General features: G+C 51.5%; 1 protein-coding gene across 3 annotated transcripts in view; it reads right to left on the reverse strand.

The window, feature by feature from the left end:
* Positions 1–243: 243 nt before the first annotated feature.
* Positions 244–27,704, reverse strand: part of PBX1 (PBX homeobox 1) — a 134,520-nt gene continuing 107,059 nt past the window's right edge. Inside the window, exons 4-9 of one of the 3 annotated variants that reach the window (XM_075156763.1) lie at positions 24,625–24,815; positions 23,534–23,669; positions 19,717–19,876; positions 11,752–11,864; positions 10,245–10,334; positions 244–3,359 (exon numbers count right to left, since the gene is read on the reverse strand). In XM_075156763.1, the coding sequence (XP_075012864.1) occupies positions 3,267–3,359; positions 10,245–10,334; positions 11,752–11,864; positions 19,717–19,876; positions 23,534–23,669; positions 24,625–24,815 (783 nt within the window). In that variant the 3' untranslated portion in view covers positions 244–3,266. Of the gene's footprint in view, positions 3,360–10,244; positions 10,335–11,751; positions 11,865–18,747; positions 18,958–19,716; positions 19,877–23,533; positions 23,670–24,624; positions 24,816–27,704 lie in introns of those variants that run through there. The other 2 variants (XM_075156764.1, XM_075156765.1) reach the window with 2 other exon arrangements.

Genomic DNA, 27,704 nt, shown 5'->3' on the forward strand with positions numbered 1-27,704 from the left:
TTCTAGCATTCTTGAACTAATTCACAAATGCGAGAAAATGGGAAAAAAAAAACCATGGGAAAAACAAACAAACAAAAAAGAAAAGAAGATGAATGTAGGTAGTTTGATGTTATAAACTATACAGGAATGAAGCGCTTGTTGCCACAGAAAGAACAGGGACAGGACCTTCCCCCTGTTCAATTTTGCGTGCTAAGAGGGTCATTTTTTATTCTTTTATTATAAACACTATTAAATTCCGACTGCGTTTTTGGTTTTTTTTTTTTTCTCCTTTATCTGAATATACAAGAACATTCATTATCAAATGTTCGTTATCATCAATACTACAAAGAACGAGACACAAATCGCAAGAAACAATGGAAAATGTTAATAAAGCTGAAAGAGTCGTCGAGTTTTTTTGTGTTTTTTTTTCTGTTGTTTTTATTTTTTTTGAGTTTCTGCAGGTTTTTTGTTTGTTTTTTGTTTTTTTGTTTTGTTTTGTTTTTTTGGTATCGAAGTCAGGTTTTTCTGGGCAGAAAAAAAAAAAAGAATTAAAAAAAAAAAAAAGAAGAAGAAGAAAAAAACCCACAACACTCAGGGCTGGGGTTGGGGAAAGGGGAGGAGAAACAAAACCCAAAACAAAAAAGCAAAGAAAAAGGCAAGCGAGCAGCTACGCCAACGCGAACCGGAGGGACCAACCGGGGAACCCAGGAGGCGATGTGCAGAGTACCGTGGAGGAGCGGGTGCCCTGCCCGGGCAGGGGATGCCACGGGCAGGGGGTGCAGGCAGGAAGGGCAGCGGCTGCAGGGCAGGGGAAGGCAGCCCTGGCACGGGCCAGCTCCGGTAAGCGGGTGGTTTCGGCTCATCCCCAGTTGGTTTCCAAGAGGTACCGTGGCATTCCCGCAGGTACGGCACTGCTGCCGCTCCGGAGAACAGACCTGACCCAGTCCCACGTCCCTGAAATGCTTTGCCGGAATGGTTTCACGTAAAATAAGCTGGAAATGGTTAAAATGCTGTACAGGAGGAGGAGGAGGAGAGCGGGAAGGTGCACGGCTCGGAAAGATGGGCAGCACCTCCTAACCGTCCTCATGGGGAAAAAACCTTCTCGTTGCTCTTAACATATTCCCAGCTGGGAGGCAGCCCTAGACCTCGCACGTCGCATCACGCTCTGCAGCATGGTCCCCGTCCCCGGGCACAGAAGCGAAAGGAGCAGAAAGGGTCTCACTGCTGGAGACACAAGGACTAAGCAAGGAGCAGCTTGTGCTGTTTCTTATCCAGCTTTTGTGTTCCACTCTGATCCCACCAGCTCAGAAACAAAAAATCCACTGAATTGGGACTTTTCGTATTTGGGGGAAGGTCACAAATTTCAGAGCGGATGTTTTGGAGCCTTCTGGGCTTGTTTCCCAGGGAAAGGCAGGCTTCACCTCCACTTCAGGCGAGTCACGCTGCTGGCCCCATGCTGCAAGGTGACAGCGTGTCGGAGCCGTGGGCACACCACTGCTGTGGTCTGCAGGCCAACCAGCATTATTTTTTCCAGCAGAAAGGTGGAAATTTTTCTGGCAGAGCTCTAATTTTAGATGGTTCCTGCTTAACGCTGTTCTGCGCTGGCAGTTCCCATCTTGAGATGGCTGGCACCAGCACGGGCAGGGTGGGCATGGACGTGCAAGAGCATGAGATGCGGCCAAGAGGTATTTGGATCCATCACAAGGTGCCAGACATCCTGCACCCACACCGGTCCCCACGACACCCAGGGTCTTGCCACGGGCCAGCTCAGCCTCCTCACACCCACTGAGAGAACCGGCAACCAAAAGTACTGCCCCGGCACAAAGCTCAGCCCCTTGCCCAGGGCAAACCGGTGCCTCCTCACCCCCTCTTCAACAAAAGCCGTGTCCTCCCAGCGTCGGCTGCCCCAAGGGGTGTTTCAGCAGGATGAAGCCTTGCTTACCACCCATCACTGCTTGACCAAAAAGCGGACCAGAAACCCCAAGAGTGCTCCCGTGACTTGGGATGCCACTCCCAGGATAAAACCAGCAGCGTCACTTGAAAGACATCCCCAAGCAGGGCATCCACCCGTCTTGCAGAGCCTTCACCCTAAAGCAAACCTGTTGCATTAACCGTTACCAAAAGCTCCCGATGTGCTCACCCCACCGCATCCAGCCCCTGCGATCCCGCTGCCTGTCCCTCGCTGCCTGCCTGGCAGGGCTTTGGGAATGCAGCGGGTACCGCCAACCTCTCTGGGTGCTGCCTGCACTGGGGAACCCACCTCCTCCTCTTCTGCAGCGCGGCACGCTCCCGAAAACACGAGCCAACACTCCGTCAACACTCTCCTTGCCAGAAAAAACTCCACCGCTGGCCTCCCTAGGTGCTATGAGAAAACTGCTGGGGTCCCATCAATCATCCACGCCTGATCCTGTACAACACCACGGAGGTGCTCAGCGCCTTCGTTACCAGCGATGGCCATTTCGCGTCCACCTCTGCCTCGTTTCCTTCCCTCCTCTCCTCCCCTTCAACAGCGGGCAGGGAGGATGGTGGGGTTTCACGGCTCATCCGGCTTTGGGATGTGCAGCGGAGCAGGGCAGGGACCGGGAAGAGTCATTGGTTTCCCGAGGCTGGGAATGGGCCGGTACCTTTTGGAAGCGAAGGAGAGCACGCCGGCTCCTCCTATGTGCACAGGGGGCTGCGTCCACCCGCCCTGTCACCGGCAGTGCCCGAGGGACAGCTCACCGAGGCAGGGCTGCGTGCGGGGAGGCGATGCGCTGGCTGCGGCCAGGGCCGGCGGAGACGAGGTGGCAGCGGGGCTGCGGTGGCGTTTCCCTACGGAGAGGTAGCGTGAGAGACGGAGAGGGTGAGGGGGGCTGCCTGCTAGTGAAGGAGCGAGACGCGCCTGAGGTACGTTTGTGGCTCCTCAGAAAGATGCCCAGTGCGAGGCCGTACACTGCTTTGGGGTTGTTTTGTGTGGCGGCAGTTGATTTTTGCTTTTCCTCCTTAAAATCCTTCTACCTGTCGACACATCCTTCGGTGGGAAGGGGTGAGGGGAAGGGAGTGGTGTTGTGGCTGTGGCAGGGAGGGGGAGAGCGGCTTCTACCCAGAAAAGAAAGGGAAGAGAGTATAAAGAAGTGTCCAGATTGGCTGAAAAAAGCATCCCGACGAAGAGAAGAGAAGAGAAGGAGTCTTCTTGTGTGTGCTGATTGGGTTCACCTCCAGTCTGACTGCTGCGGTGTTAGGAGAGGCCCCCTCCCCTCCTGCCCCCGCCGGGGCCGGCTCAGCCAGGGATGCAATTTGCTGGGAGATCAGTTGGAGGTATCAGAGTGAACGCTGCCAGGGCCTTCTGTGGGGGAGGTCACCGACGACGGGGTAGTAGCGTCTTGCCAACCTCCATTAGCCTGCGGGAAGGGAGACACGGAGACGTCAGTCACCCAACGGCACGCCTGGCCCTAGCCAAGTCACCCATCCGCCTCGGACCCCCCAGCTTCTCACTCGGTAGGGGCTGATGTAGGAGGCAAAAATGTCCCCTCTGGCTCCCCCATCCCACCGCAGACCACGGGGCTCCATCAGTGGGATGGGGCCAGAAACAATTCTGTTGAGAACAGGGGTTTTGGTAAATTGCAAGTGCTCATGGAAATTCTGTCCCTTAAAAAATACGTATTTCTGCAGAAACCCTGAGCTCTGGTTGTTTAGGTTTTTTTTACCCCCAAATAGAACCCTCCCCCATACGGAAGGAGGAAAATAGCAAACACCTCACTCCAGAAACCCTACCCTGGGACGTCATCTGGACCCAGGTGCTATGAACACGCAGAACAAGCGATGGATCCCGAGGAACCTCTGAGCCGTGCCGTGTCCCCCCTTGCTGCCCTTCCAGGCACCCCTCCTCCTGCGCGGTCCCTGTGCGGGGGGAAGCTATCAGCACCAAGCCTTGTTGCGGGGAAGACACGCTGCCCACACACCTCTCCTGCCACCGCGAAGGCCACGTTCAGGGATTTGGGCCACCTCTTTGCTCCCAACGCAAGAGCCTTCCCCTCCTCACTTTGCAGTAAAACCACAAACAAATTTCTGCCGCCTCAGGGCTGGTCCCCGTCACCCCTCCTCGAGGGACCCCAAGCCACAGCGCAATGGAGATGCCACCACCATATCCCCTCTGAGGGTTCGTACAGCAAAGCATGGCAGACAACTTGTTTCTTCTAAAACCAGACACAGCCAAATTCTTCAGCCCCTCGAGAGCAGAGCTACTGGAGGGCCTCGGCTGCTGCAGGCAGGAGCCGGCAGCACACAGAAGCTGCTCCTCTGCGGCTGCCATCCCCTTCGGAGGGGAGCAGATGTCGCACCCAACCTCCTCTGCTTGCTCTGACATTGATTCAGTGCTCAGCTAATTAATCCTTCCCAACTCCTGCCCATGTTTGAGCACTAGACGTGCCCGGGCTGCTTCGCCCTCTCTGGCTGCCTGTCCCGCTGCCTCGAGCACAGGGTATCCATCACTGGCCCCGACAGCCCCCGCTTGCCGGGACCCCGCAGACACCCAAAGTGGGGTAAAGGTAGGAAAAGCTTCGTCACCCCGAGGCGCTGAGCAGCCGTCCGGGACTTGCCAGCAGGTTGTCCATGCTGCTGACCAGCTCCCGCCGGCCCGAGGGGCAGCCGAGATGCGAGCAAAGAGCCGACCATGGGGGAGGCAGGGGAACCCACATTTTGAGGTATGAAACCACGTCGCTGCGGGACACGCACAAAGCAGAAAAGACAGAGGCGTGGACAGACACAACAGGCTTGCGTGTTCTTCCATGTGCACATGGGAGCTTGCAAACACGCTCCCTTGCAAAGGGGTTCAGGCAACAGCAAGGAAGACAGGAATCACGCCCTGAGCTTGCTGGCAGGTTAGCAAATCCTGTTCCATTTCACCTTAGGTGCAAGCATGAAACCAGACTATGCACAAACATTACCAGCCCCGCATGCCCCCCACCTGCACGGCTTGCCGTGCCCACCACCCCCGCCAGCTTCCATCCACAGCCAGGCCCCGACCCACTGTCCCTGCGCTCCCCGAGATGCAATATCCACCCTTACACGTCTTGGACCGCTGCAAGAGGCAGCAATTACCGTAGATTATCAGCCCGACAATGACAGGCCACGTAAAGAGAGACACAGAGCCAACTCCACCGCCCCGAGACTGGCATATTCAAGTACACTTAGGACATTAATAGCAATTTACGTGCCATCAGTGAGAGAGAACCACAATAGCTGTGCTGGCAGCCTCTTATTACCAAGCCTGTTATTTGTTGGAGTTACAAGCTATAATCACAACAGAAACTTTCAAAACCCTTATCTTCCGTGACGCACCAAATCTATTTCAGAGCCGTAATTGCTATGTCACCGGAGAGTTTGCTGCTTAATGCACTCAGATGCCATTTAGTGTTTGCAGGGTCATTACGGCAAGCAGGAGGGGGGAGAGCGGAGGGGGCCGCGCGGAGCAGGGCTCCGTCCCTATTGTGCTCAACTATTTTTAGCGAGGCTTTTGCGTGCCAGCCGCGGTTGGAAGGAGCGAGAGGGAGAGCGTCTTGCAGACAGCGACGGCGGTGCCTCGATGTTTAGCACCCTGCCCCCCACACTGCTGGGGAGCCTCATTGCACTCGAGACTGGGAATCAGCCTTCATGCGTTGCAGGAGTCTGTGCTGCCGATGACCACCTCGGTGGTATCCAGTGGGAAGAGGATGTTGGGGAGAGGCTGACCCGCGTCGGGGCACCCTCCACAGATCCCACACCCTCCTGGTCCCCCAGCCTGGGACGGCCCTAAGTTATGGGTCAAGCGATGGAAAGGAGGCCCCAAGGTTGGCCATGACTTGATGCCATCCTTTGCTATGGACAACCCGTCCATGAGAAGGCCGGATCCTTCCCCAGGCAGAGGGCATGTAGGCACCATCCACACTCATCTCCTCCTTTCCCGGAGTTTAGCCTGTTGCTGCATGGACCGAGCCACGTGAAGGATGCATCTGATTCCACCCAGCCGGCCCTGCCTCTTTCTAGAGCAAGGAGATCCCTTGGGATCTCCCTCAAAGACGAAGAGTCTTCTGAAGAGGCTGCTGCTCCTTGCAGACCCTCTGAGGAGCCCCTGCACACAGCTGTGACTTCTTCAGGAGGGGGGGAAACCAAAGACAGAGCAATGGTCTCCAGGACATCTCTTCACATGTCACCTTCTGGTGCCAGAGCTCAGGCAAGGCCTTGGTGGCTAAGTGGTGGAGCCCCAGTGACAGACTGCTGAAGCAGCTGGTTTTGGTGCCCATTTCCACACAGGTCTCACAGCATTTTTGTCACCTCCAGCAAGTCTGGTTGGCTCTCCGCCTGGGCCTCCTACGAGGGGCTGGGAGATGACTTTCTGCCAATTTTTAAAGGCGCCTTCCGCTTCGCACGGAGGCTGTCTCGATGTCCCACCTTCTGTGACCAAATCCTTGTCCCACCATCGATGGGGCAGGGTGTCAGCTCCAAACACACTAGATACCGGCAAGTCTGACAGATGGGGAGTAGCCTCAAAGAGGTTTCAGATCTCTGAGCTTTTAAGAGCTTGTATCAGGGTCTCATGATACGCACTGAAGCTCTTACTACACACCAGAGAATCCAGCCTTGTCTGGCCATCACTTTGCAAGGGTCACAGCAGCAATCTTCAGGACACACCAAGGCATTCCTGATGGATGGAACTCGGGCACTGAAGCTCTGCCAGACCAACTTCCATATCCCAGCTCTTGATCATGATCATGAACTGTAGCTTGCTAAGGAACAGAGCAACAACTTTCTTTTCAAGGCTCAAATTCTTAGAGAAAAATGTCTCAGCACAAGCGAGGAGGTCTCACCTCCTACAGGTACCAATGCCCAGTGATCCTCGCCGACAAGAGTGGGTGCAAAACCCAACGGCACAACCTGCCACTGACCACTACCATCAGAGTCACACACACTGTAAACAGGCACAGCTCTGCACAACAGCGGTTTTAAATCAAAAACCTCGCACTCTGATGAACTTTAAAAATAGCCTCTCATTTTAGACTTTTAAATGATCTATAAATTAAATAAAGTCCCAAAAGAAATTTTTGAAAGGGTTTTTCTTTAAGATGACTATAGCTCATTCATTCATGAGGGATGAGCTATAGCAGCAGATGGGGGAACTAAAACACTTTATGGATTTACGGCCACGGGGCACCGGCAGGAAGGGCGATGTTTTGGGCTGGGACTCTCCAGAGGATTACAGCAATAAAGATCCAACTTCTACTGGAACCCACCAGAACCTGGACATCTAAATGCTTTGAAACCCCTAGGCTTGGGGACCTCTGGCTGGGTACACAGGCAGACCCCCCTAAACAAGCACTGTCCAGAGGGACCTGACACTTAACACCTCTCACTTAATGGTGCAAAACCCCTCAACCTCAAAACTTGCAAAAAGGGCTGGATCAGGCCCAAAACATTCCCTCCTTTCAGGTGGGGGGTTCCCTCCTTCCTCTCAGTGCTACCCAAGACCGGGTATCCTCAAGATGGCTCCTGCCTCTATCACCCCTCCATCACCAAGAGCAATCGCATCCCTTGTCAGGACCGGCACTGCCCAACGCCATCTCCACCTGCGGGGGAGAAGGTGGCTGTTCTCGCTCTGCCTCAGCCATCACTGTGGGTCACAGAGATCGCGATGGGTGGGACATCGCCCGTTATCCTACTAATGATGCAGAACCAACTCCAGCCCTTTTCGCCCCGCAGAGTGGTCTGTCGGCCGTTGAGCTGCAGAGCCACGGAGGGAGCTGGGCTTTGGGTAGATTCCTGTCCTCAGCTGTCATGACTTACATGCATTTAAAAATTCATCCTCCATCAAGGAAGGCAAACCCCGAGCGTTGTCTCCCCTGCCAAGGTTTGCAGTGGTAGAGCTGGGCAACCTGCTGCTGACTTCCCAGCCCTGACGGGCTCCAGGGATGACTTAACCTCAGCCCTGTGCAGACATCTTTGTGACAGGGCTCTTGACTAGGTTTCGGCTCATCTCCTTCCAGCAGCTCACGGGGATGCTCGGGTAACGCGGGGACGGCAGCTTTCTGTGTCACTAGCAGCTTTCCTTTGCATCCCGCTGCCCATCCTTGGCGTTAAAGGGTTCAGGGGAGAGGCAGGGAAGCCCTGCCTGCTATGAGATAACCACCCTGCCTGCACTGCCTGCACTGCCAGCTCCCCAGGACCTTGCCCAGGACCAATGCTCCCTGGAGGGCAGCAATACTGAGGGCTGTCAAGAGACCTAGCTGGACGGGAAGACATTAAGTGACAATAAAAGCTACAGGGAGGAGCATGCTGCCTGGGATACAGGGGAAGCAAAACATTCAGGGACAGAGAAACAACCTAGAAGATGCTTTCTAAACTATCTGTTCAGATCTGGACTCCTTGACTTGCTCCCCATGCCTACCAAAGCTTTATAGGGAAACGAGGCGTCACCCCCAAACTCAGATGGTCTCTTCGCCCACTTGCCACCCTGCCCCTCTCTGAACAACATCCAATTTGGGCTCCTGTCCTCCTAGAAAACCAGCCTGAGCAGCCATCAGAAGCCACCATGCCAGGTCCCTTTTGCGAAGCACAGGGGGGACCACTGAGCCCTGCTGCTCTCAGCTCACCAGTTCCCAGTGCTGGTCATGGTAACACTGGTTGTCCCAGTACCACAGTCAGAAATACCAGCTCAGCCCTCCTCGTCCTATTCGGCTTTTGAGTTTCCCCTACCTCTCTCTTCTCCTCTCCCCCATCGCCCCCTCCCTGCCTCATAATCCCCGGCAGCGACCCTCCCCCCCAAATTTTGGCTTAACCCAGCCCACCGTTATTTTCCAAGCCAACTGCAACCATAATCAGCTCAGCCTCTTTCCTTGGGGGTATTTTAATTTGTACAAAAGTATCATCTCTTATCATGATCAGCCTGCGATTCATTTACTCTCCAAGTATTAAAAAGCCAGAAAGGGAATAAATTCAGCACACGGAGAAATTAATGCGGAACGATAGGCTCTTTCATGTGGCATTTTCAAGCGCCGTTTTTGCAACGGGCTTATGTAATGAGACATAATTATCTGCACATGTTCAATTACATTACTTCACAAATCCTCCCTGCCTCTGCCTCCTGACGTCAAGCTGCCCGCTAAGCCCTGGCGCCCGCAGGAGAGGGGAGCGCAACCCCCCGTCCCGCCGCACCCCTTTCCCTGCACCCTCTCCCCGCACCGGCGGCGGCCACTCGCACGCTGATGGCCCGAAGACTGTCACACACGCAGTGACAAATAGCACAAGCCTTGGCCAGGAGGGTGATGGCACTGGACAGTGCACCCCACTAGGGTGCTCGGCTGCAGGACCACCGTCCCACCCAGAGGACACCACACCTCAACCTTCAACCTCCTCGATGGGGACTGCTGCAGCCAGCCACATCCAGGGCCAGCCGCCCCCTCCTCCGTGCCACCCCGGACACCACCGCCACCACCCACTCGGCGCTCACAGCCTCCTTTTCCAGGCTGCCCTCTTCTCCCAGCTTGCTGTCACCGCTGCTGAGATGGCAGACGATTGATCTGAGAAATGAAGTTGGATTGCTGTCCCGAATCTACACTGGGTTCTCCTTGTGTGTGTCTGATCGATTTCCCCCTGTGCGACACAGCTTGTCGCTACGAATTTTCATGCTAGTCAGAACCCGCCAGCGCACCCAAGAACAAGGAGAAGATGCTCCGGAGACCGCCCTCCCCCTCGCATCCTCCCCCAGTCCGGTTGGGCGAGGTTTTCTTGGGTTGATGTTGGTTGGCTTTGTGGGTTTTTTTTCTCCTTTTATTTGCAATCGTTATTGCTGCCAACCCCATCACCACCGCGCTTTCGGACGCCGGCCAGGGATGGGTTATTTTTAGACGGTCGCTCCGGGATGGTGCCATTGGTCTCCGTGTGGAGCCATCTCTGGACCGGGGTGTTCGCGGTGACATTCCCCACTGCGGTTACGCGAGGTGTCACCTGTTTAGCAGCTCCTCTCGGCCGAGCGCGTGTGGCCGCAGGTGCCAGGCGAACGCTGATCGGCTCTGACAGTCCTAGACGCCAGCTGCCTGCACAAAGCCTGCCCGGTCGCCACTTTTTTTGTGGGCAAAGCTCTGCCGTTGGCATGACCGATACAGAAGCAATAAACTAGGTGACCGTAAAAGCAAAGACAAGTCCTACTAAGTGGCATTCTGAGCCCTATGGCTTTGAAATAATTGGTAGTGAGAGAACAAAAATGAAAAAAAAAACCAACCCACAAGAACCCAAGCCTATTTTTTTTTTCTTACACTGATGCCCTGCGGACTATACATCTGACTTGCTGCGAGTCCGTCACTGTATCCTCCTGTCTGGCTGATAACATGGCGAAGGGTATCCACCTAAACAGACCAACGACAACAAAGACACAAATTAGAGTGAATGAAAGGTTAGTGGGCAAAGCTGCTTCAGTTCATCTTTGGCAAGATAAAAACAAACAGTAATAATAATAATAGTAATAAAGGTATATATTTAAAAAGGGGGAAAAGAGAACCGCAGTTGGTCTGGCGGTGAGAGCTGAGCCAGAGGACCGCTCCTGCCTCCCTCGCCACCCCGCGCCTGCCCCGGCGGCCCCGTCACGCTCTCCTTGGTCCCAAGTCTTGCGACAAAAAAGAAGGGAGAGGGAGAACAGCGTGGCAAGCGTGGGGTGGGACCTCTGGAGCACATCACTGCTGCCGGCTCCACTATCGCGCTCGAGGACCCACGTTCATCGAGTGGAAGGAGATCCCTGGAGTCGGCCGAGCGCCTTCATTTCGGAGGGCCCAGAAAGGGAATATACCTACCATGGCAAAGGCACCGGCAGCTCTCCTCCGGACGCCCCGTTCCTCTCCCTCCACTCCCCAAGCCCAGCCCTAGCCGTGGTACGTGTGGCGAGCACATCTCGTTGCCCACGGATGGCACACTTGCTCTGCGTCCAGCACTGCGAGGGGAGCAACCTCAGCTTTAGAGAGCTCTCCTTGCCTGATGCAGAAGTGTCAGAGTGGCTGTCGTCTCTCAACACAGTACAGAGCCTTAGACGTCAGGGAGTGGACTCATGGCACAACTGGACATTGGATGGGAGGTGGGAGATCTGAGTGAGTTCCTGGCTATGTTAATTTCTTTCTTTTTTGCCCAAAGCACAGGCTGAAGTTTCAGTAACGCCGCTCAAAGCTCCCTTGCTCTGTCTTGCTGGTGTGTACATGGGTGGTGGGAGTGCCTGTGTGCTCTGGGGAGGTGGGGAGATGATGAGGGGTGGCTTTTAAGTAAAAAAAAAAAAATCTAGCTGTTTTTTGAGCATTTCTCGCCTTTCAGTAGACACTTGGTTTGGCATCAAAGGAGTACGTGGAAGCCTTGTAAAATGAGACACCAGTCCAAACATCCCTTGGAAGAATAAAGCAAGCAGAATCTAAACCTCAGCTGCTTTCATTTGAGTTCGTGCCTGTTCTCCTGAACCTCCTCTCCTCCTAGTACGACTATCAAGCCAGAGCCAAATGCATTCACAAAGTGTGGGCAAGTCTCCTCAAGACCATGGTTGTTGGTTTGGTTGGGTGTTTGGTTTTGGTTTCTTTCGGATTGATTTTTTTTGGTGGTTGTTGCTGTTGCTTTTTTTGGTTGGTTGGTTGGTTTTTTTCGGTTTGGTTTGCCTTTTTTAAGTGTTGGTTGGTTCGTTTGTGCTGGTTGAGATTTGCTCTTTTCGGACGGGAGGGAGAAGTGCCAATACAATCAAAGGCTCCTCCAACACTAATGCATTCACTGGCAGTACATCGGATGGGTCCCTACCTGTGACTGCACGTTGGCTCCAACCTGGGCCCCTTGGTAAGAATCCCCATTGAGAGACTGCACGCTCATGAACAAATCTCCAGAGTTTGACATGTTAAAAGAACTGGAAGAACCTGGAAAGGAAAGAGTGAGGCACCTGAATCACAGAAAGGAAAAAGATCCACCCCATGACTCTCAGCCAAGAGGAAGGAACAACATGCAAAGCAACCACAAAACCAAAACACACAGTCAGGTTAGTAGTATGAAGAACAGAGCAAGCAAAAAAAAAAAAAAAAAAGGATGCACTCTTGAGGTTATTCAAAGCCACATGTTGTTACAGCTCAATGCCAAGAACATTCTTCAACAGCTCCTCGGCTGGAGGAAGGATTCTTCATGCTCTCGACTAAGACAAACAACACCTAGCCTGGAGGACTCGGAATAGCCCCTTCCCTTCGTTTCAGGGCACCAAAATCCTTCAGGCAGCTTTGAAAATCTCGGTTGTTGGAGGTGTCCACCCGGCAGACTGCACTGGAGAACAGAATTACCCAAACAAGCCTCGCTATCAAGAGCGGAAGCCTTTTCAGCAGGGCGAACCAGACCCACGCTACTGCTGTTTCCGAGAAGCTCAGATCAGGGTGGGTAAGTCTACACTGTGCTGCTCTCTGCAGGGTGAGCACATCCAGACACCATCCAGTTCCATGGCCGGAGCTCCCGTTGAGCCATGGGGAGCTCTGCGAGGGAGCTGTGCGTGGGGTTTGCCTTCAGGACATCAGGAACCCATCACTGGTGGGAACTGCAGTGCACCAGGATCGAAGGCTCGCAAAAACGTGAAGGCACCTGGGCCAGACTCCCAGTACCCATCACGTCAGCAAGCGTCTTTCATCGTGACAGGCCATGAGAGAGCACAGGGTGTCACAGCCCTCCTGGGCCAGCTGCCCCAGAAGAATGAGCTCTGTCAGCAAATTCCCCACCGCATGCACCAGTCGCCAACGTTACGCTAAAAAATGATAACGGTGAAGACAACTGGGTGGGATCAGGAAAAAAAAAAAGACGACAAATGAAAAGAAAAAAAAATAATTCCGTCTTTGCAGAAACAAGGCTTTCTGCTTCCAGCTTCGAGATATCTGAGCACCTCCTCAACTAGTGAACGGGAGAAGCAAACCCATCATGTAACTGGAAGGCGGGGGAGGAGGGAAGGGGGTTAAAAATAAATAAAAAGGTTTTATGGGATTATTTCAGAACTTATCGTGCAGATCAGCGCGTTAAGTGTGAGACAGCTCAACGTGCAAGGTTTGGTTATATACATGACGTTAGCCTTGGAAAGGAGAGACTTCAGGGGCCCAGGTCAGCTACACTTTCAGCTCCAACCCCAAATACACTCTCATCATCTCCACTGCCACTTCCAACTTGGAAGACTGGCAACCACAGTCCTGGTGGAATTGCCCAACTATGGCTCATGCGTACGCTCTGAGAGACGCCTGGCAATCCCCCTCCCTTTGCCGGAGAGTGAAGAAACACTCTGGACAGACCCCAGCTCTGCCTTGGAGGTGGACCAGGAAGGGTCCTCTGAAGGAAGCCATCTCCAAGAAAGGTCAGGGAGCAGGTGGGAGGTCTATGCTGGAGACTTCATGTTCACTAAACTCTCTGCTGCTCTCTTTGCAACTGGCTCTTTTGTCAGGTGCTGGCAATTCTCAGAATTGAAGGAAAGCAGAAACATCACTGCTAGATACAACACCCAAGACAGTCAAGAGAAAGATTCATCTTGAGCACAGTGAGTCTTAGATCAGGACCCTCCCACCGGTGCCTGAAAAGAGCAGAGCCAGGAATAGCTCATTGTCTGTGCTCACTGTCAACCCTGCCCAACCTGTTTCAGAAAGCAATCCCACAGCGCAGCGTAAAATAACCGGGACTAGTCAGAAGGCAGCTGTAACCATCACCTCCTCTGCTCAGCTGGCAAAGGGCTCCTGTCACTTCCCGACCTCTCAGATTATTTGCTATTTTAACGGCAAAAAATCTAGGGAAATGAGCTGGCAGACTGAGGATAGCCCACCGTGACACTGCTCAACTCTAAGCATGAAGATAGGCACTTTTCACATACACAAAGATGCTTCCTACCACGTTTTCTGAAAGATCACTTTGACCACCGGCACGAAAAGCACAGGGCAGGAACGTGGCTTCGTACTCCTGCAGTGGCTGAGAACTTAAGAACTTTGCGGCTACCACTCACAAGAAGCAAAGAATATTCTCCTATTCTTTTAAGGTGAGCAGAAACCTTTGAGATCATACAAATAATCAGTGGCAGAGCTGGGAAGAGGACTCGGGAATCCCTGAGCACCTGACAGAGTACCGCTATCGCTCTGCCCCTAGCAGAACAACATTTCATCCCACCTTTCCCTACCAAAAGAAAATTATAACAATAATAAAAAATAAAAATGTCATAAACTTAACTGATATTTTATTGAAACTTAACAAACCTGGCCGTAAAATTGAGACTGGGAGGGAAGAAATAAAAATAAGCAAACAGCCACAAACTCTAGTTCTGAAGAGTGCCGGTGTCTTGGAAATCATGAGGAGCGCTGGAGATGTCACTTACAAGATATACGCTGCTATTGGCACAGGGTATTTTTACAATATATGTGCATATCTGAACGGTAAATATGTCTTGCCGCTGTTGTGGATGCAAAGATAAATATGCGCATACCAATGGCCCTGCATGTATGGATGCATTTGTATCAGAGGCATAATTGCAGAGAGCCCTTTGCGCTGCTGCTCTGCTGCTTCAGCACTCTGCTGTCTCCGTAGTAGCCATGTATGAAAATTACGACAGCCCAAAGTCTCAGACATGGCTAAGAGGGGCTGATGCACTGGGGTGGGAGAGGGGGCAGGAGTGTGAAGAGCCCTGCAAATTAAGACTCTGGTATCCTCCATGGAGACAAGATCCAGGAATACAAGTCAAATCCTTCCACTAGAGGAGGCTCCATCATAAATCTAAACTGTCCCTCTGAAAGGCTCCGTTGTAAACACACCAAAGGTTTTCAGTGGTCGTAATTTGACCTGGGGCTCCTCAAGAACTGAGAGGTAACAACCATCTTTGAGCTTCTGAATCAAGGAGGAAAAGGCTCTTATCTTGGCATGGAAGACGCTTAATGCTATTGTATGCAAACAAAAAAAACCACCAGAAAAACCAACATTTTTCATGACTTGTAGCAGTGCGGAACAGTGGTTCCACATCCAGCATCCAGACATCGTATCAAAACCACGACCTATCACCACTATTCCTTAGTGTTGAATTTCTATCAGGGCACCACCAGCTTCAGAAAGAGTGTTGGAAAAGTTTAAACAGCTCTTGCTGCTGGGTGAAAGCCTATATCAAAACAACGCCCGCAAAGAGAACTCTTCCACCCCTAATATGATGAGCAAAACCCACTTCAAGTTTGCCTCCAATTAAGAAATCTTCACAAGCTTGACTGCTGGTATTTCTTGCACCACTTCTCCAGCTCTTCAGAGAGCTGCTTCTCCAGCTTCTCTAATGTCTTCTCTAATGTTTTGACAGTCTCCACTTTCACTTCAAATCTTCCGAGACCTCTAACAAGTCCTTTTCTCTAAAGTATCCGACATTTCAAACGGCATCAAGAACAAACAAACACAGTAATGGTGTTCATTGGAACTGAAATCAAGCCATCCTCATCTGCTGCCTCATACCACCTACCACCGATGAGACAGAGATCCACCACACCAAACCACTGAAGTCGACTTTGGTCATGTGTACAAGACTCCTAGTTGAAGTCAACAGCAATGACATATATACATTGAGAGCACAGAATTTAAGCCCCCCATACCTTTTCCTTGTGTTTCTACCATGGCCAAAGATGAGGCAAGAAATTGATGGACCATGTAGCTCCTCAGCTAGACAAAGCCACCGAGTTTGATAGCAGGTCTAAAAGCCTAGGCTGACCCAGCAGGACATTTGTTCTTTCTCACTTGCCAACCAACACTCAAGACAGCGAGATCACGATCAGAACAATCTCTCTGGTGAAGCAGGATCCTCTCCAGCGCTGTGCTCTGGACAAATGATTGCCACAAATGGAGGAAGGGAAAGAAGAGAAGATACAGCAATCAGGCCTGTGCCCGATGAAGTACATTTCCAGACAGCACGATCCCCTCCATCAGCAGCTCTGAAAGAAGATTTTTACAAAACAAAAGGGTGAGCAGGAAAAAAAAACAGCTCAGGACAATTTTGGCTGCTCTGCATGGAAGATTTCACTGGATGTCATCACCTGTGTGTGGCCCTTGAGGACTCTGGTTGGCAAAGGGGTCTGCCCACATAAAATAGCTTTCATTTGCCATGTGGTTTTTGTGCTGAGATTGTCCAGGCAATCAAAGTGAGGATGGGGAGTTGTTAGCCCAAATGAGCCAGACATCTCAGCTTATTTGAACATCTGGCTGATAAAGCCCAACTGTGCGTATTCAGGATGAAAAGGTGTTTGACATTCAGGCCTGGGTGACCGAGGATGGGGGACCCTGCTTTGAACGTGCCAGATGGCTAGACAGATGCAATCCTTGCCCTTGTCAATGTGTGGCCAATCTCTTTGACTGACTGTAGCCATTCACCGATCTCCGGTAACATGGGCATCAATGCAGAGAACAGATGGGCCTGCGTAGCCACAGCAGAAATGAATTTAGCTCTTGTCCCAGGTCCCACTGCATCCTGTTCCACCTCCTCTTCCAACATCATGGCCCTCCAGGGACTGCATCGCTGGTTGCTTCTTTCTCACGACCTGTCCTCTGCCTACTCTCCTTCCTTCCACATGCCCTACAATGTATTTAAACCAGAAAGTCCTAAAAAATCCCTGCAAATCCAGCCTTTGTTCAGGTTCCTTCCTCATCGAAGTCTCAGTCAATGATCTGAAAACAGAAATAAGTCCATGGTATAAAAGGAGAGGCATCATCCATCTTAGTCCTTCACCTCTTCATCCACTTCGACGTTCCTCCCGTGGCAATTCAGCACAACCGGATAGCTCATGGCCCTTGACACCATCCTCCAAATCCTTCATGGACAGTTTATTTCAGACCTAGCGTGTACTGGTGTGCTTCTTGCTGCTAGCACCTCCAGGACAACCTGAAGCACGGGAGGTCACACAACTTCAGATGTCCTCAGGACGTGCCTTTGCCCCACGATGTGGCAATGCAGGGATGCTTGACTGAGCTGTTACATCCGCAAGGCTCAGCTCATGATTGGGAGATCTCAACCTGGGATGCCACTGTTGGAGATAAAATCCTGAGGCCCTTCCAGTCGTCTTCTCAAGAGAGGACTACGAGGACATCCAAACCCATTATCTCTGCAAGCTGACCCAGAGACTATTGCGGTGCTGACAGCGGGGCTCCCTGCTGCTCTGCCACTGCTGCAGCATACAGGGAGGGTGGTGGGATCTGGGCCAGGTTAGAAACACTTTGCTTCTAGCAGAAGGCGGCTCTCCATGGCCCGCAAGCTCCCCTCGTACCGACGTGCTGCTTTAGCACCACCGCCACATTAGGCACATGAAAAGAGGTCAATGTTTCTGGAGTGCAGACAAGTAAGCCAGAAAGAGGACCCAGGAGCTCAAGTCTTACACGTTAATAACAAGACTGTTTGTCCTTCCTTGAAAGCGTAATGTTACCCAGGGATTATCTTAGCTGTTTACTGCAGGGTACCGGCCAATTTATCTTTGAAACAGCCGTGTTACTGCCTGTAGGGAAGGCGAAGAAGCAGCCTCGCACCGAGCGCTATTTAACTGGGCAGGCACTGGGGAAATGCCTATTCCACTACATGTAGGCCAGATCCAAACCCGATTAAGCAATTTGAGGCTCTTCCCTTGCTATTCCAGACCTTTGGATCTGATTCCAGTTGAAGAAAGAGGAAAACAAGGAAAGCTGTGTTTCTTCGGTCCAAGCTGATGTGGACTGCAGGACAGCATCACAAGCAGTAGGCATCTCCCTCAACACACACAATTCTGCTCTCTATCCTCCAGCCTTTTCTACACGGGGGTTTTAATGTCAAGAGACTCCACCTGACCAGGTATTTTGAGTGAGCTGTTTGGAAAGGATGACATTTTTAAAACTGCAGCTAAATCTTCAGCAGTTAAAACAATGGAAGGAAAAGGCGGGGGAAAAAAGGCAAAAAGAAAAGAATCAAACAAAATTCCTGCAAACCATCTGTCCCTGCAAAACTCTGCTGCGTCCACCTGAGCCCTCTGAGCACCTCCGCCGAGCCAGAGCAGGCAGCACAGCTCGCTCACAGGCAGCCCTGGGCGAGGAGGAGGTGGAAGAGATGCCTCCCAGCAGTATTTCCGACCTGCAATCAAAAGCTGCAACATCTCTGCTCTAGGTGGCTCTGTGGGACAGACCCCTAGCAAGTAACACGTCCCCTGGAAACTAAGGGGTTGTGTGCAGGGACTTCTCTCTGCTGCCCAACTGAATAAGCCTTCTACCACTTGCTTCTGTGCAAGCCATCCACATGAGTCCCTGCGAGGTGTGGACGAGCTCTGCAGCACAGAGCGATCAACCACTGCTTCCCACGTTAGCTCGTGGGTAGCGGACTGCCTTTGCGCTCCCACTGGTTTGGGAGATCAGCCAGAGACCCACGCCGTTGGTTTCTCCCCTTGTTTGACCCCCTGGCTCTGCTTTCTTCACCTTCCACCCAAATCCTCCAGATCTAGGGGTGCTTCTGGGGCGTGATTCCTCTGATACCTGTTACAGGCTGGGTTGCACTCACTACAGAAGCACATCCTGATAGCAGCTAGCATGGGGTACCACCAGTGGTCTATTGAACACCCAGCTTCTCCTGCTGCCCACCATCCCCTTTGCTCCCACATCGTTTCCTTCCTCTTAGTAGCCTACCTGATAACAGCAAGCATCATGCCCCGGTGAAAGGGTACCATGAGCAGACACCGAGCTCAAAGGCACAAGAGTGACACATTCCCACGCTCCCTCCCACCCCTAAAAAGAAAAGAGGCACACAGATATTTGTATGGATAACGAAGTACATGGCACCCATGAAGATCGCTTTTTCCCCTCCTTTTAATCAAATCCCAATTTTCCATTGCTCTTGGGAGCGGAGCACAACCAGCCGACCGCAGCCTGGGATCATTTTTGGGTTGGCCGTCCTCGTGGCAGGTACCATGCATGAACTAAGCATCATTCTCTAGCGGAGGAGTTGAAATCTGGGCAAAGTGCTCTGTGCCTTTGACCCTCAAAACAAACAAATGGAAACCACAGCAAATGGGCAGGAAAGGGGGAAAAGGAAGGGAAGGGAAAGACCCATGGATTTCCCTGGGTCGTACAAAGGGAAAATAAAATTCACACAAAGCACACTCTTGCAGGTGATCCAGACACTGTCATGTAAGCAATCAAAAGTAACCACAACAGAAAGAAAATCAAAGGATAAAAATCTACTCAAAACAATCCCCAAAATGGCATGAGTTAGGACATCCCAGAAATGTTGGGGTTTACCCATTAGGGCCACTCATGCTTTCAGCCCCAGTGAAACAGAACCATTATGCAAGGACTTTTTTTCAATTTTTTTTTCTCCCCCCAAAGTGCAAGCAATCCCAGCAACCTTTTTTCAGATAATTTTTCTGGTTTTCTATTTACCATCCATGCATATAACCCCCAACGCGGCACTGTCAGTCACAAGGTCTGATCACATTGCTTTTCCAACAAAAAACAAAACAGGGAAAGGGGAGAGAAAAAAAGAGAAAAGAGAAAAGAGGGAAAAAACAAACAAAAAAAGGCAAAGAAAATAAAGTACCCCCACAAAACAACCCCAAAAAAGAAAGCCATCTCTCTTTTTTTTTTTTTTAAAAGACCACAAAAGTGAGCCAACCAAAACCAGAAAATAAAAAATTGAAATAACCAAAAGGAGAAAAAGAGAGAGAGATTAGAGGGAAGGGGGAAACAAACAAAAAACCAAACACTAATGACCCAAAATAAAAAAAACCAAAAACTAACCAGCTGAATTGGGAGTTGAGGGTGAGTTAGCCTGGCTTCCATGGGCTGACACATTGGTAGCCGTGACAGCCGTTTTGGCAGCATAAATATTGGCTTCCTCTTGAAATTTACCTATGTTCTTCTTGTACCGGATTCTCTTATTTCCAAACCAGTTTGATACCTAGAGCAAGTTTAAGAGAAGACAAAGACGTTAACGTTTCGGCTCTGGAGAGTGCAGCTGGGTGAGGAAGGTGGATTAGTTCAGATTAAGCAGTGCATATTCTTCCCCCGCTCCCCGTTTCCTAGCCGTGGAAGGAAGACCTTCCGACCACGTGCGCCACACTAAGCCCAGGAAAGGTGGTGGGACCCCCTTGGGAGGGCCGGGTTTGCGTGGATGCGTCTGGTTCTTCTATGGATGGGACGTCCACTAAGGGGATGCTCCACATGAACCACTAGACCCACCCCACGAAAATATCAGATGGGTTTAAAAAAACCTGGGAAAGTGAAATGACCCTGAAATGGCACAATCTAAAAATGAGTATGTGTCATTTTGGAACTTTTTATTTGACTCCTCCTCAGTGTCCCTTTGACAGGGACAGATGCCCTGATTCCCAGATGCCCCTTCTCCTCCCTTTGGAGAAGCCAGTGTGGCTTTCAGGTAAAACTCCCAATCTCGAGCCTGGCTGACACACAAAATTGCCTTGATATCACTGAAGCTCTGCTTTTGATTCACCTGAGTGAAATCAGTGCAAAAGGCTAGAAGTGGATGCTCTTCATCCAGCTGAACTCGGCTTTGTATGGTTTACCATGAGCCACTATATAAACCAGGAGCTTCAGGGGAAGGCTGGAGAGGGAGCTCAGGGCTCGTTGTAAGACCTAACTTTGGTTCCAGGGAACAAGTGTGTCCTTTGGAAAGGGGGAGGAGATGTTTCCACTGTGTTTGTCCAGATACCAGTATGGGCCTGATGTGTCTAAGTGGCTAGAAGTGTGCTGAATGAGGCTAGTGGATTTATTTAAAAAAAATAAAGCAGCAGGCTGAGCTTCTTCAGAAGTCATGGGAGTGGCTGAAAATGATGGGCCAGATCTGAAGGCAAAATGAAGCGGTGCAGCTCTGCTCATGCCAGTCCTGGCGAAAGCTGTTTCCCTGTGCCCGCAGCAGTGCAATGCATGAACCTCAGGAAGCCCGAAGGAGAGGTCCGAGCAGTGATCCTCGCAGACTGCCAGGGTGATATCCCGGGATCAGTAGCATGAATGCTTGACAGAAAGGTCACTTGGACAACCTGCCAGGTGTCTGGATAAACACCCCAAAGTTTGCATGTCAGAGGTACAGCACAGTGATAGGTAACTCTGACGTCTGTGAAACCAGACTGTGGTATCTGGCCAGAACTGCTTCCCAGGGAAAATGTCAGGGTACCTCCCGAACCACCATGAACTCAGCATTCCCAAAATCCCACTTAGTACCCTGCTGATGATAACCCTGTTTACTTGTGGGCACTATGTCACACTGAGCAACTTCAGAGAAGATGTGGGAAATATTCAACCTACAGTTTGGGAAGCAGCTCTCAGCTTCTTTGATAACACTGAACACAGAGCACCAGACCTTCCTACGTGCAGGTCTCTAAGCAGAAGACAACTTCCATCCACTTATTTGAGAAAGCTCGTCAGGATGAAGAGGGTGGGCAAATGCCGGAGGATGCTGCAACTCTCCCAGAAGAGCACCAACACTCCTAGGATTGCTTGGAGCTGCAATCTTGAGCTAGCAAATCAATCTCTTTGAGGGGCTCCAGGGTCATTCTCCCTTTGCTTGCCAGTGAGCAAGTACATCAGTGCTCCCTTCCAAAAGGGCTGCCCAAGCACCAAGACACAGAAGACAACATTCGATGCTCATCCCGGGAAGCTCATAATTTTTTCCTCATCTTAGGGAAGCTATTTTGGCTTGGGTGTTGATAACGGAAACCCATATGCTTTTATTCCTATGATGCTTTCTATCTGCAGTCCTCCTAGAGCATTCAGCAACTTCTACACAGAAATGGCTTCATCCACCAATTCACCTGCTACTGAACTGCACGTATCCAATCCTGCACTGCTGCAGAGCAGGAAAAAGAAAATATAATCTGCAGGGACTCCCGGGAGGCAAAAGGTAGTAACTCAGATCAGCACCCAGGAGTGAGAGGACGGCACGAGGAGCAGGTGCTGTGTGAGGAGCTCCATTCCACTTCTTGGTCCAGTTCTCTCATTAATGACAATGTCCTCCTTCGTGATCTTCCCACTTGGCCATCTCTCTACAACAGCTATTCTGGCTTCAAACGCTGGAGCTGGTGGGTGAACTCCTCTGAGCGCCACAGGGAAGGAAGTCAGAATAAATGGCCACCACAATCCATCTTCATCTTAAAACTTATGAAGCAAAGAACCCGCCTACCCCAGACAGCCTTTGAGTTCAGCTGAAGTCTGCTCGTGACTTGCACAGATTCATGCTGTCCCATGTTCCCACTTAGCCTCAGCAAAAACAGAGACTTGGATGTGTGTTTGTTTCTATCTTCTTTGGACGAAGAAGGGAGGGAGATCCTGGAGACAGGCACAATGCAGCCCTCAAACAGCACTGTCAAAAAATATCTTAAGTGCAGCATTTCTCCCGGGCATTTTCTCTTTGCGAGGGAGAAGTAAGTGCGAACAGATAAATTAAAAGTGAGAAGTGAAACATCAGGACAGCTGTAGTTTTACTTAAGCCAATATGTGCTGTCTCTCGTAGGTAACTCTGCGCAGAATCAACGTTTGGGTCTTCTGACCCAGGGAATGCAATCGGAGTCGCTCAGCAGGCATTCAACACAGTGACGACACCTACCCTTGGATGCTGTTGCTCCTGCTGAAGGCAGACATGCTCTCACAAGGACACCAGATGCTACTGCTGTCTTCAGTTTACTCAAGCGACGAACAGGCATGTGCCTGGGGCTGGGAAGCAGCCCAAGATGGGGAACGCAATGGGAGCCTAGAGGGAGTGCTAAGCTCACATGAGGACAAGACTACCAGAGGCCATATAGATTGGCTTTCACTCACGCAGCTTGCTCCAAAAAGAGAGGAAATAAAGAAGGGCAGGCCTGGGCAATGTACGGTTAAACACTTCAAGGACTAGTTGCACTCCTCACAAATCCCAGCAGCTCCCAGGTCAAAGCTACAGACTCCAGGAACTATGTGGCTGCCTTGAATGTATGGAAATAATTCAATTTGTCTTTATTGACCACCGTTCTTTGAGGGATAAGCAAGTCAGGGAGATGGCATGTTCCGCAGCACAAGAGTAATGACAGAGAGAAACGACCCTGAGAAAGCCCACCCTCCTTGAGCACAAACTATAACCACTAGCCTGTCTGACCCAAATCCTTCCCACCAGGACTTGTCCATTCTACCTTATTGAGCAAAATCTGTGCAACTCTTCCTACTGCCTTTGAATCCCTTGGCTTGAAGAATGGACCTTCAGCTTAAACGAGCTCTTCTTGCAAGCCAGCTCAGCACTAATTCCTGGAGGAGAAGACTTTGCCTCTGTGGGTCACGCCACATCATTTCTGTGCTGTTAACACCTTGGCTGCACACACAGCCATCGTTCCATGAAGCCTTCATCCCTTCTAAATTCTATCCCAAACTCTCCTTTTCCATCCATGGCTTCAAGCTGCAAGTCTGCCGTCTGCTCTCCCATCTACTTAGACTAACTTACGCTAAACTCATTTAGTAATTAAATGCTCAACACTGGGACATGACTGACTTGACTGAGGTCCAGATGCCCTTCACCACGCTAAGGTTTCCCGTTAACAGTTGCCATCTTTGCTGTATTTCTGGGCTCTCTCACCTGTGAGACTGTGATGCCGCATTTCTTGGCTAGCTCTTCTTTGGCTTCCTCACTGGGGTAAGGGTTGCTGAGATGGGAATAGAAATACTCATTCAGGATTTCCGTAGCCTGCTTGTTGAAGTTTCGTCTCTTCCGCCTTAGCATGAAGAAAGAGGGGAAAACAGAAGGAAAAGGAAAGGGAATCAGTGCCAGGGATCCAGAAATAGGAATGCAATTTTAGATACTCTTGACTTTGCCCACTTCCCTCCCTCCTTCCCCTGCTCCTGGAAGGATGAGGTGCAATAGACTCATGGCCAGGAGGCTTCTCATCTGCATCTTGCTGGCAACTCCTCTCTCGGCACTTTCTAAAGCAAGTCAAACCTCCTTCTCAAATTATCACTGCATCCTCCAGCTCACAGAAGAGTCTTAAAACTGGCACCCAGTTCCTCCACCTGGGAAGGTGATTCCCGACACCTGGATGTGCTGGCCACAGGCATCACGGCTACTCTTTGCAAAGCTCTGTGCTGAGAAATAAGTGGTGGATATTATCCTTGGGGAAATTTGTTCCATTTACAGCTGGGTGCTATCTGTCTGCTATCTCTGTCCTCGTACCCCCAGCGTAGCTGCCTCTCCTCCTCATCCCAAACCACAGCCTGCACGTAACCAGCTTGGGGAGAGAAATATATCTACAGCACCCTGAAAATCTGGGACAATGGAAACAGAAGGAAAAGAATAGGAACCTAGCGGGGGCCGGACGGGCTGGAGGATTGCTTTCACACCCAACTGAAGCGCACATTTTCACCACAGAGGTTTGCTGGAATACACCACAGAATTTTCTTCTGCCAGAGCAAAGCCAGCAATGTGCAATTCTCAAGGTACAGCTGGGAGCCTTGCTGAGACAGAGGCTGGATGTCTTGAATTGCTGTCCCCTCCCTTGCTGAGCCACAGACAGCTAAAGGGTAAGGAAGGTAAATAGCCTCTGCAGCTCAAGACCAGGAGACACTGCCCTTCAGATGGACCTGGATTCACTCCAGAACCGCAAAACACCTCTCCCAGGCCTGAACAATACTGCACGGTGGGTGCGGAGAAAGGTTTGGGGGGAGTGAACTCACCGTGCATCCAGAAATCGGGAGCGCAAGATCATGACAGCTTCACACGTGCTTTGCTTCAGCTGCATCTGGATGGAGCTGAACTTGCGGTGGATGATGCTCACCATCCGTTCTATCTCCTTCGGCGAGATAGGTCGGGTCCGGCTCTGCTCACGCAGCAGGTTCATCACGTGGGTGGTGAATTCGTTGCATGCCTGGGATGGCAAGAAAAGCAAAAGAAACCCCAGGATCGGAAGGTCATTCGACGGTGTCAAGGACAGTACAGAGGCAACACTGCTAAGAAAGGAGTTGCACGCAGAGGATTCAATGGCTGGGTTTTTCTAGGGCAGACCCAGAGCAAGGGTGTGCTGTCTCTCAGGGGAGAGATAAATTTCTCTCATCTGCCAAGCAGAGGGCATGAGAGACTCCCAGCAAACACGGAGAGAAAGGCGGGAGCCCGTTTCTTTGCTCTCAGGGATCATGGATGGAGCTGGGGCAGGTGAAGCCCTGGGACTCATGAAGAAGTCCCAGGCCTTACACTGTTTTCCTGGATGCGACTATAAGAGCTACAGTTGTATCTGAGGAAGACTGTGAACCTCTTGGCCCTCTGTCCCTCCTCCCACTGCCCAGCTGGACCCCAGCACTGTGGGTCCTGCAGAGCCCCTTGTGCTTCACAAGGGCTCCCAGAGAGAAACAGCCCTGCTCCGCGCTCGTAGCGCATCAGATAAGAAGTAAATAACAACAATAATTAAAGCCTGAATGAGGCAGGAGCCCTGACAAGTAAGGATAAGCAGGTAATAATCCCAATTAGTTTGCTGCTGGCACAGCACTGCCTGGCTGCTCCTGCTGTCCCCATGCTGTGCTGTGAGGATAGGGCAGCGAGAGGAGTCTGAGGGGACAAGGGAGGAATTTTGAGGCCAGATGAAGGCCACTTCATTGCCCTCTCCTCCACCCCCAGGAGCACCTCACAGGCACAACAGGATCCTCCGATTCCCAGAACCAGTCTGGGATCCAAGCCTCAAAAAATCAGGTCGAGAGCAGCACTCGAACCCTGATGGCTCAAGAAGCCTTTGGCGCTCCTGGGACACGGGCAGTTGCTCTGGGGACAGCACCCCCAGTTGCCACCCCATGATGGGGAAAAAGGGGCTAGCAGAGGAAAGAAACATCAATTTTGTGGACTGGCGACATGGGCTTGACCTACTAACTCCCATCCCACCCTTCTAAACTGAATCCCCACCTACGGCTCAGACCCAAGAAGGAGACATCCCCGAGGCCAGCACAGCCCCTCCAATTGCCCATCACCAGCTTCAGCTGACAGCTCCCATCTCCCGGGGTGAGCGCCGGCTACGAGAGCTCTCAGCCAGGCACCTCTTTGCTCCCAGACGCCTGAGCAATTTCAGCTCGTCTCCTCTTGGCGTGAAATAAAGAGCATTAAAGGCAAAATTGCAGGCGAGCGCCGTGCTGTCACAGCAGCAGCCAGACGCCGTGTGAAGCCAGGCGCTGAGCTCCCCCAGCCACCGACAAGGGGACTGGAGAGAGGGGGATGGAGGTTGAGAAACCCTGAACCCCAGTTTTGCAGGACTGTGGGTGACGATACCGGAGATGTGGCCCGACATAGCCATTTGCAAAGCAACTCGGTGGCAAAACCAACCCCATCAGTGGGTGGTGAGAAGAAAATATGTGGTCTCACCCTCTGGGGGTGGGGTAAAGGCTTCTCTCACCTGGGTGTCCTTTTGGGGAGCAAAAATGTTGCAGAATCAAAACCAGAAAAGCAAACAAACAAAACCCCCACCCAAGGGGAGGAAGGAGCTGAAGGTCCTTCCCTGAAGCCTGTCCCTGGCTGTGCCCTTAGAGAAGGGTCCTTGCTGGCTCTGCCCTTTATGGGTCTCTCCTTGGGCTTGGGTGGCAGAGGACATGGGATGTCTCTCTGCCTCTTCAGCCTTCGGGCTGAAAGATGAGCCCTGACGTGCTCTCCACTCCTACCCACATGAGAGGGCTGAGGCTCCCTCATGCCGCACCACCCCGCATCCGTGCCCCAAGGGAGCGACAGCAACGGCTGAGGACAGCCACCAAAGGTCATCCTTCCAACCTGGCCCCTGCCTGCTCCCTGCGCCCTGCCACCCCTCCTCCTCCAATGCTCTGCCAAAATGCCTTTCACGGCATGACCATGCTCGGCTTCTCCAACACCAGGGCCCTGCCTGGCCACCCTGACTCCAGCTCCAACCCAGAGGCACCCATTTAAGGCAGCTCCACACCACCTCTGGGTGTAGGTCTGAAGATGCCACCCAGCAGCCTCAGCTTGGCCAACGTGGCACCTGAAGGGGCGAGACATCCCCCAGCCCCACCACACAACCAGTTAGCCAGGTAAAATGGGGGCCGGGCTGGCTTGCCTATACAGACCCCAGCACTTGTAGCCGCTCACAGCCCCATCGCCTCGGCAGAGACGGCATTAAATCAGAGGCCTGAAACCCCGCCTGGCCCCTGGCCACGGAGCCCATCCTGCACCCAAAAAGGAGGGATGCTTTCTTGCTCGTGCTCCGTAAACCACAACCTCGGGGTAGAAACCACATTCATCGCAAGGGCAAGCCGCGCGGCAGCAAAGAGAGGTCTGCAAAACATCTGGAAGCGTTTGAAAGAAACCGGTTTTGAGCATTGGCCTGCAAAGCTTTTCATGCAATTGTCAGTGTTACCAATAGCTACATTCATGACCCAAATAGTTTTTCTTTTTCTTTTTTTTTTTTAAGAATCATTTTCCTCAAGAAAAAAGCCACTTTTTTTTTTTTTCCTGGAAAAAGAACTTTTCAAGCAGAAAAAATATTCAAGGGAGATTTTGATTCAAACCTTGCTGGGAAAACTGCCTGCACCAAGGCCAGCACCTGGAAAAGGACTCCCCCTTCACAGGGCCAATTTTTGGCAAGATATTAGGGGAGGAGTGAAAAGTGAAAATCAAAGGGGCAACCCACGCTGAGCCTATTCTCACGCTACATCCCAGCACAAAACCCCAACCCTCCCAACCCTAGAAAAGCAGGTTTTCACTCCAGTACCAAGCAACAGTTTGCATTTGCCCGCACGCTCCTAACAATAGATGTCAGTAGCGATCCAGG

This window comes from Calonectris borealis, chromosome 8 (assembly GCF_964195595.1).
Source record: "Calonectris borealis chromosome 8, bCalBor7.hap1.2, whole genome shotgun sequence".
Taxonomy (NCBI): domain Eukaryota; kingdom Metazoa; phylum Chordata; class Aves; order Procellariiformes; family Procellariidae; genus Calonectris; species Calonectris borealis.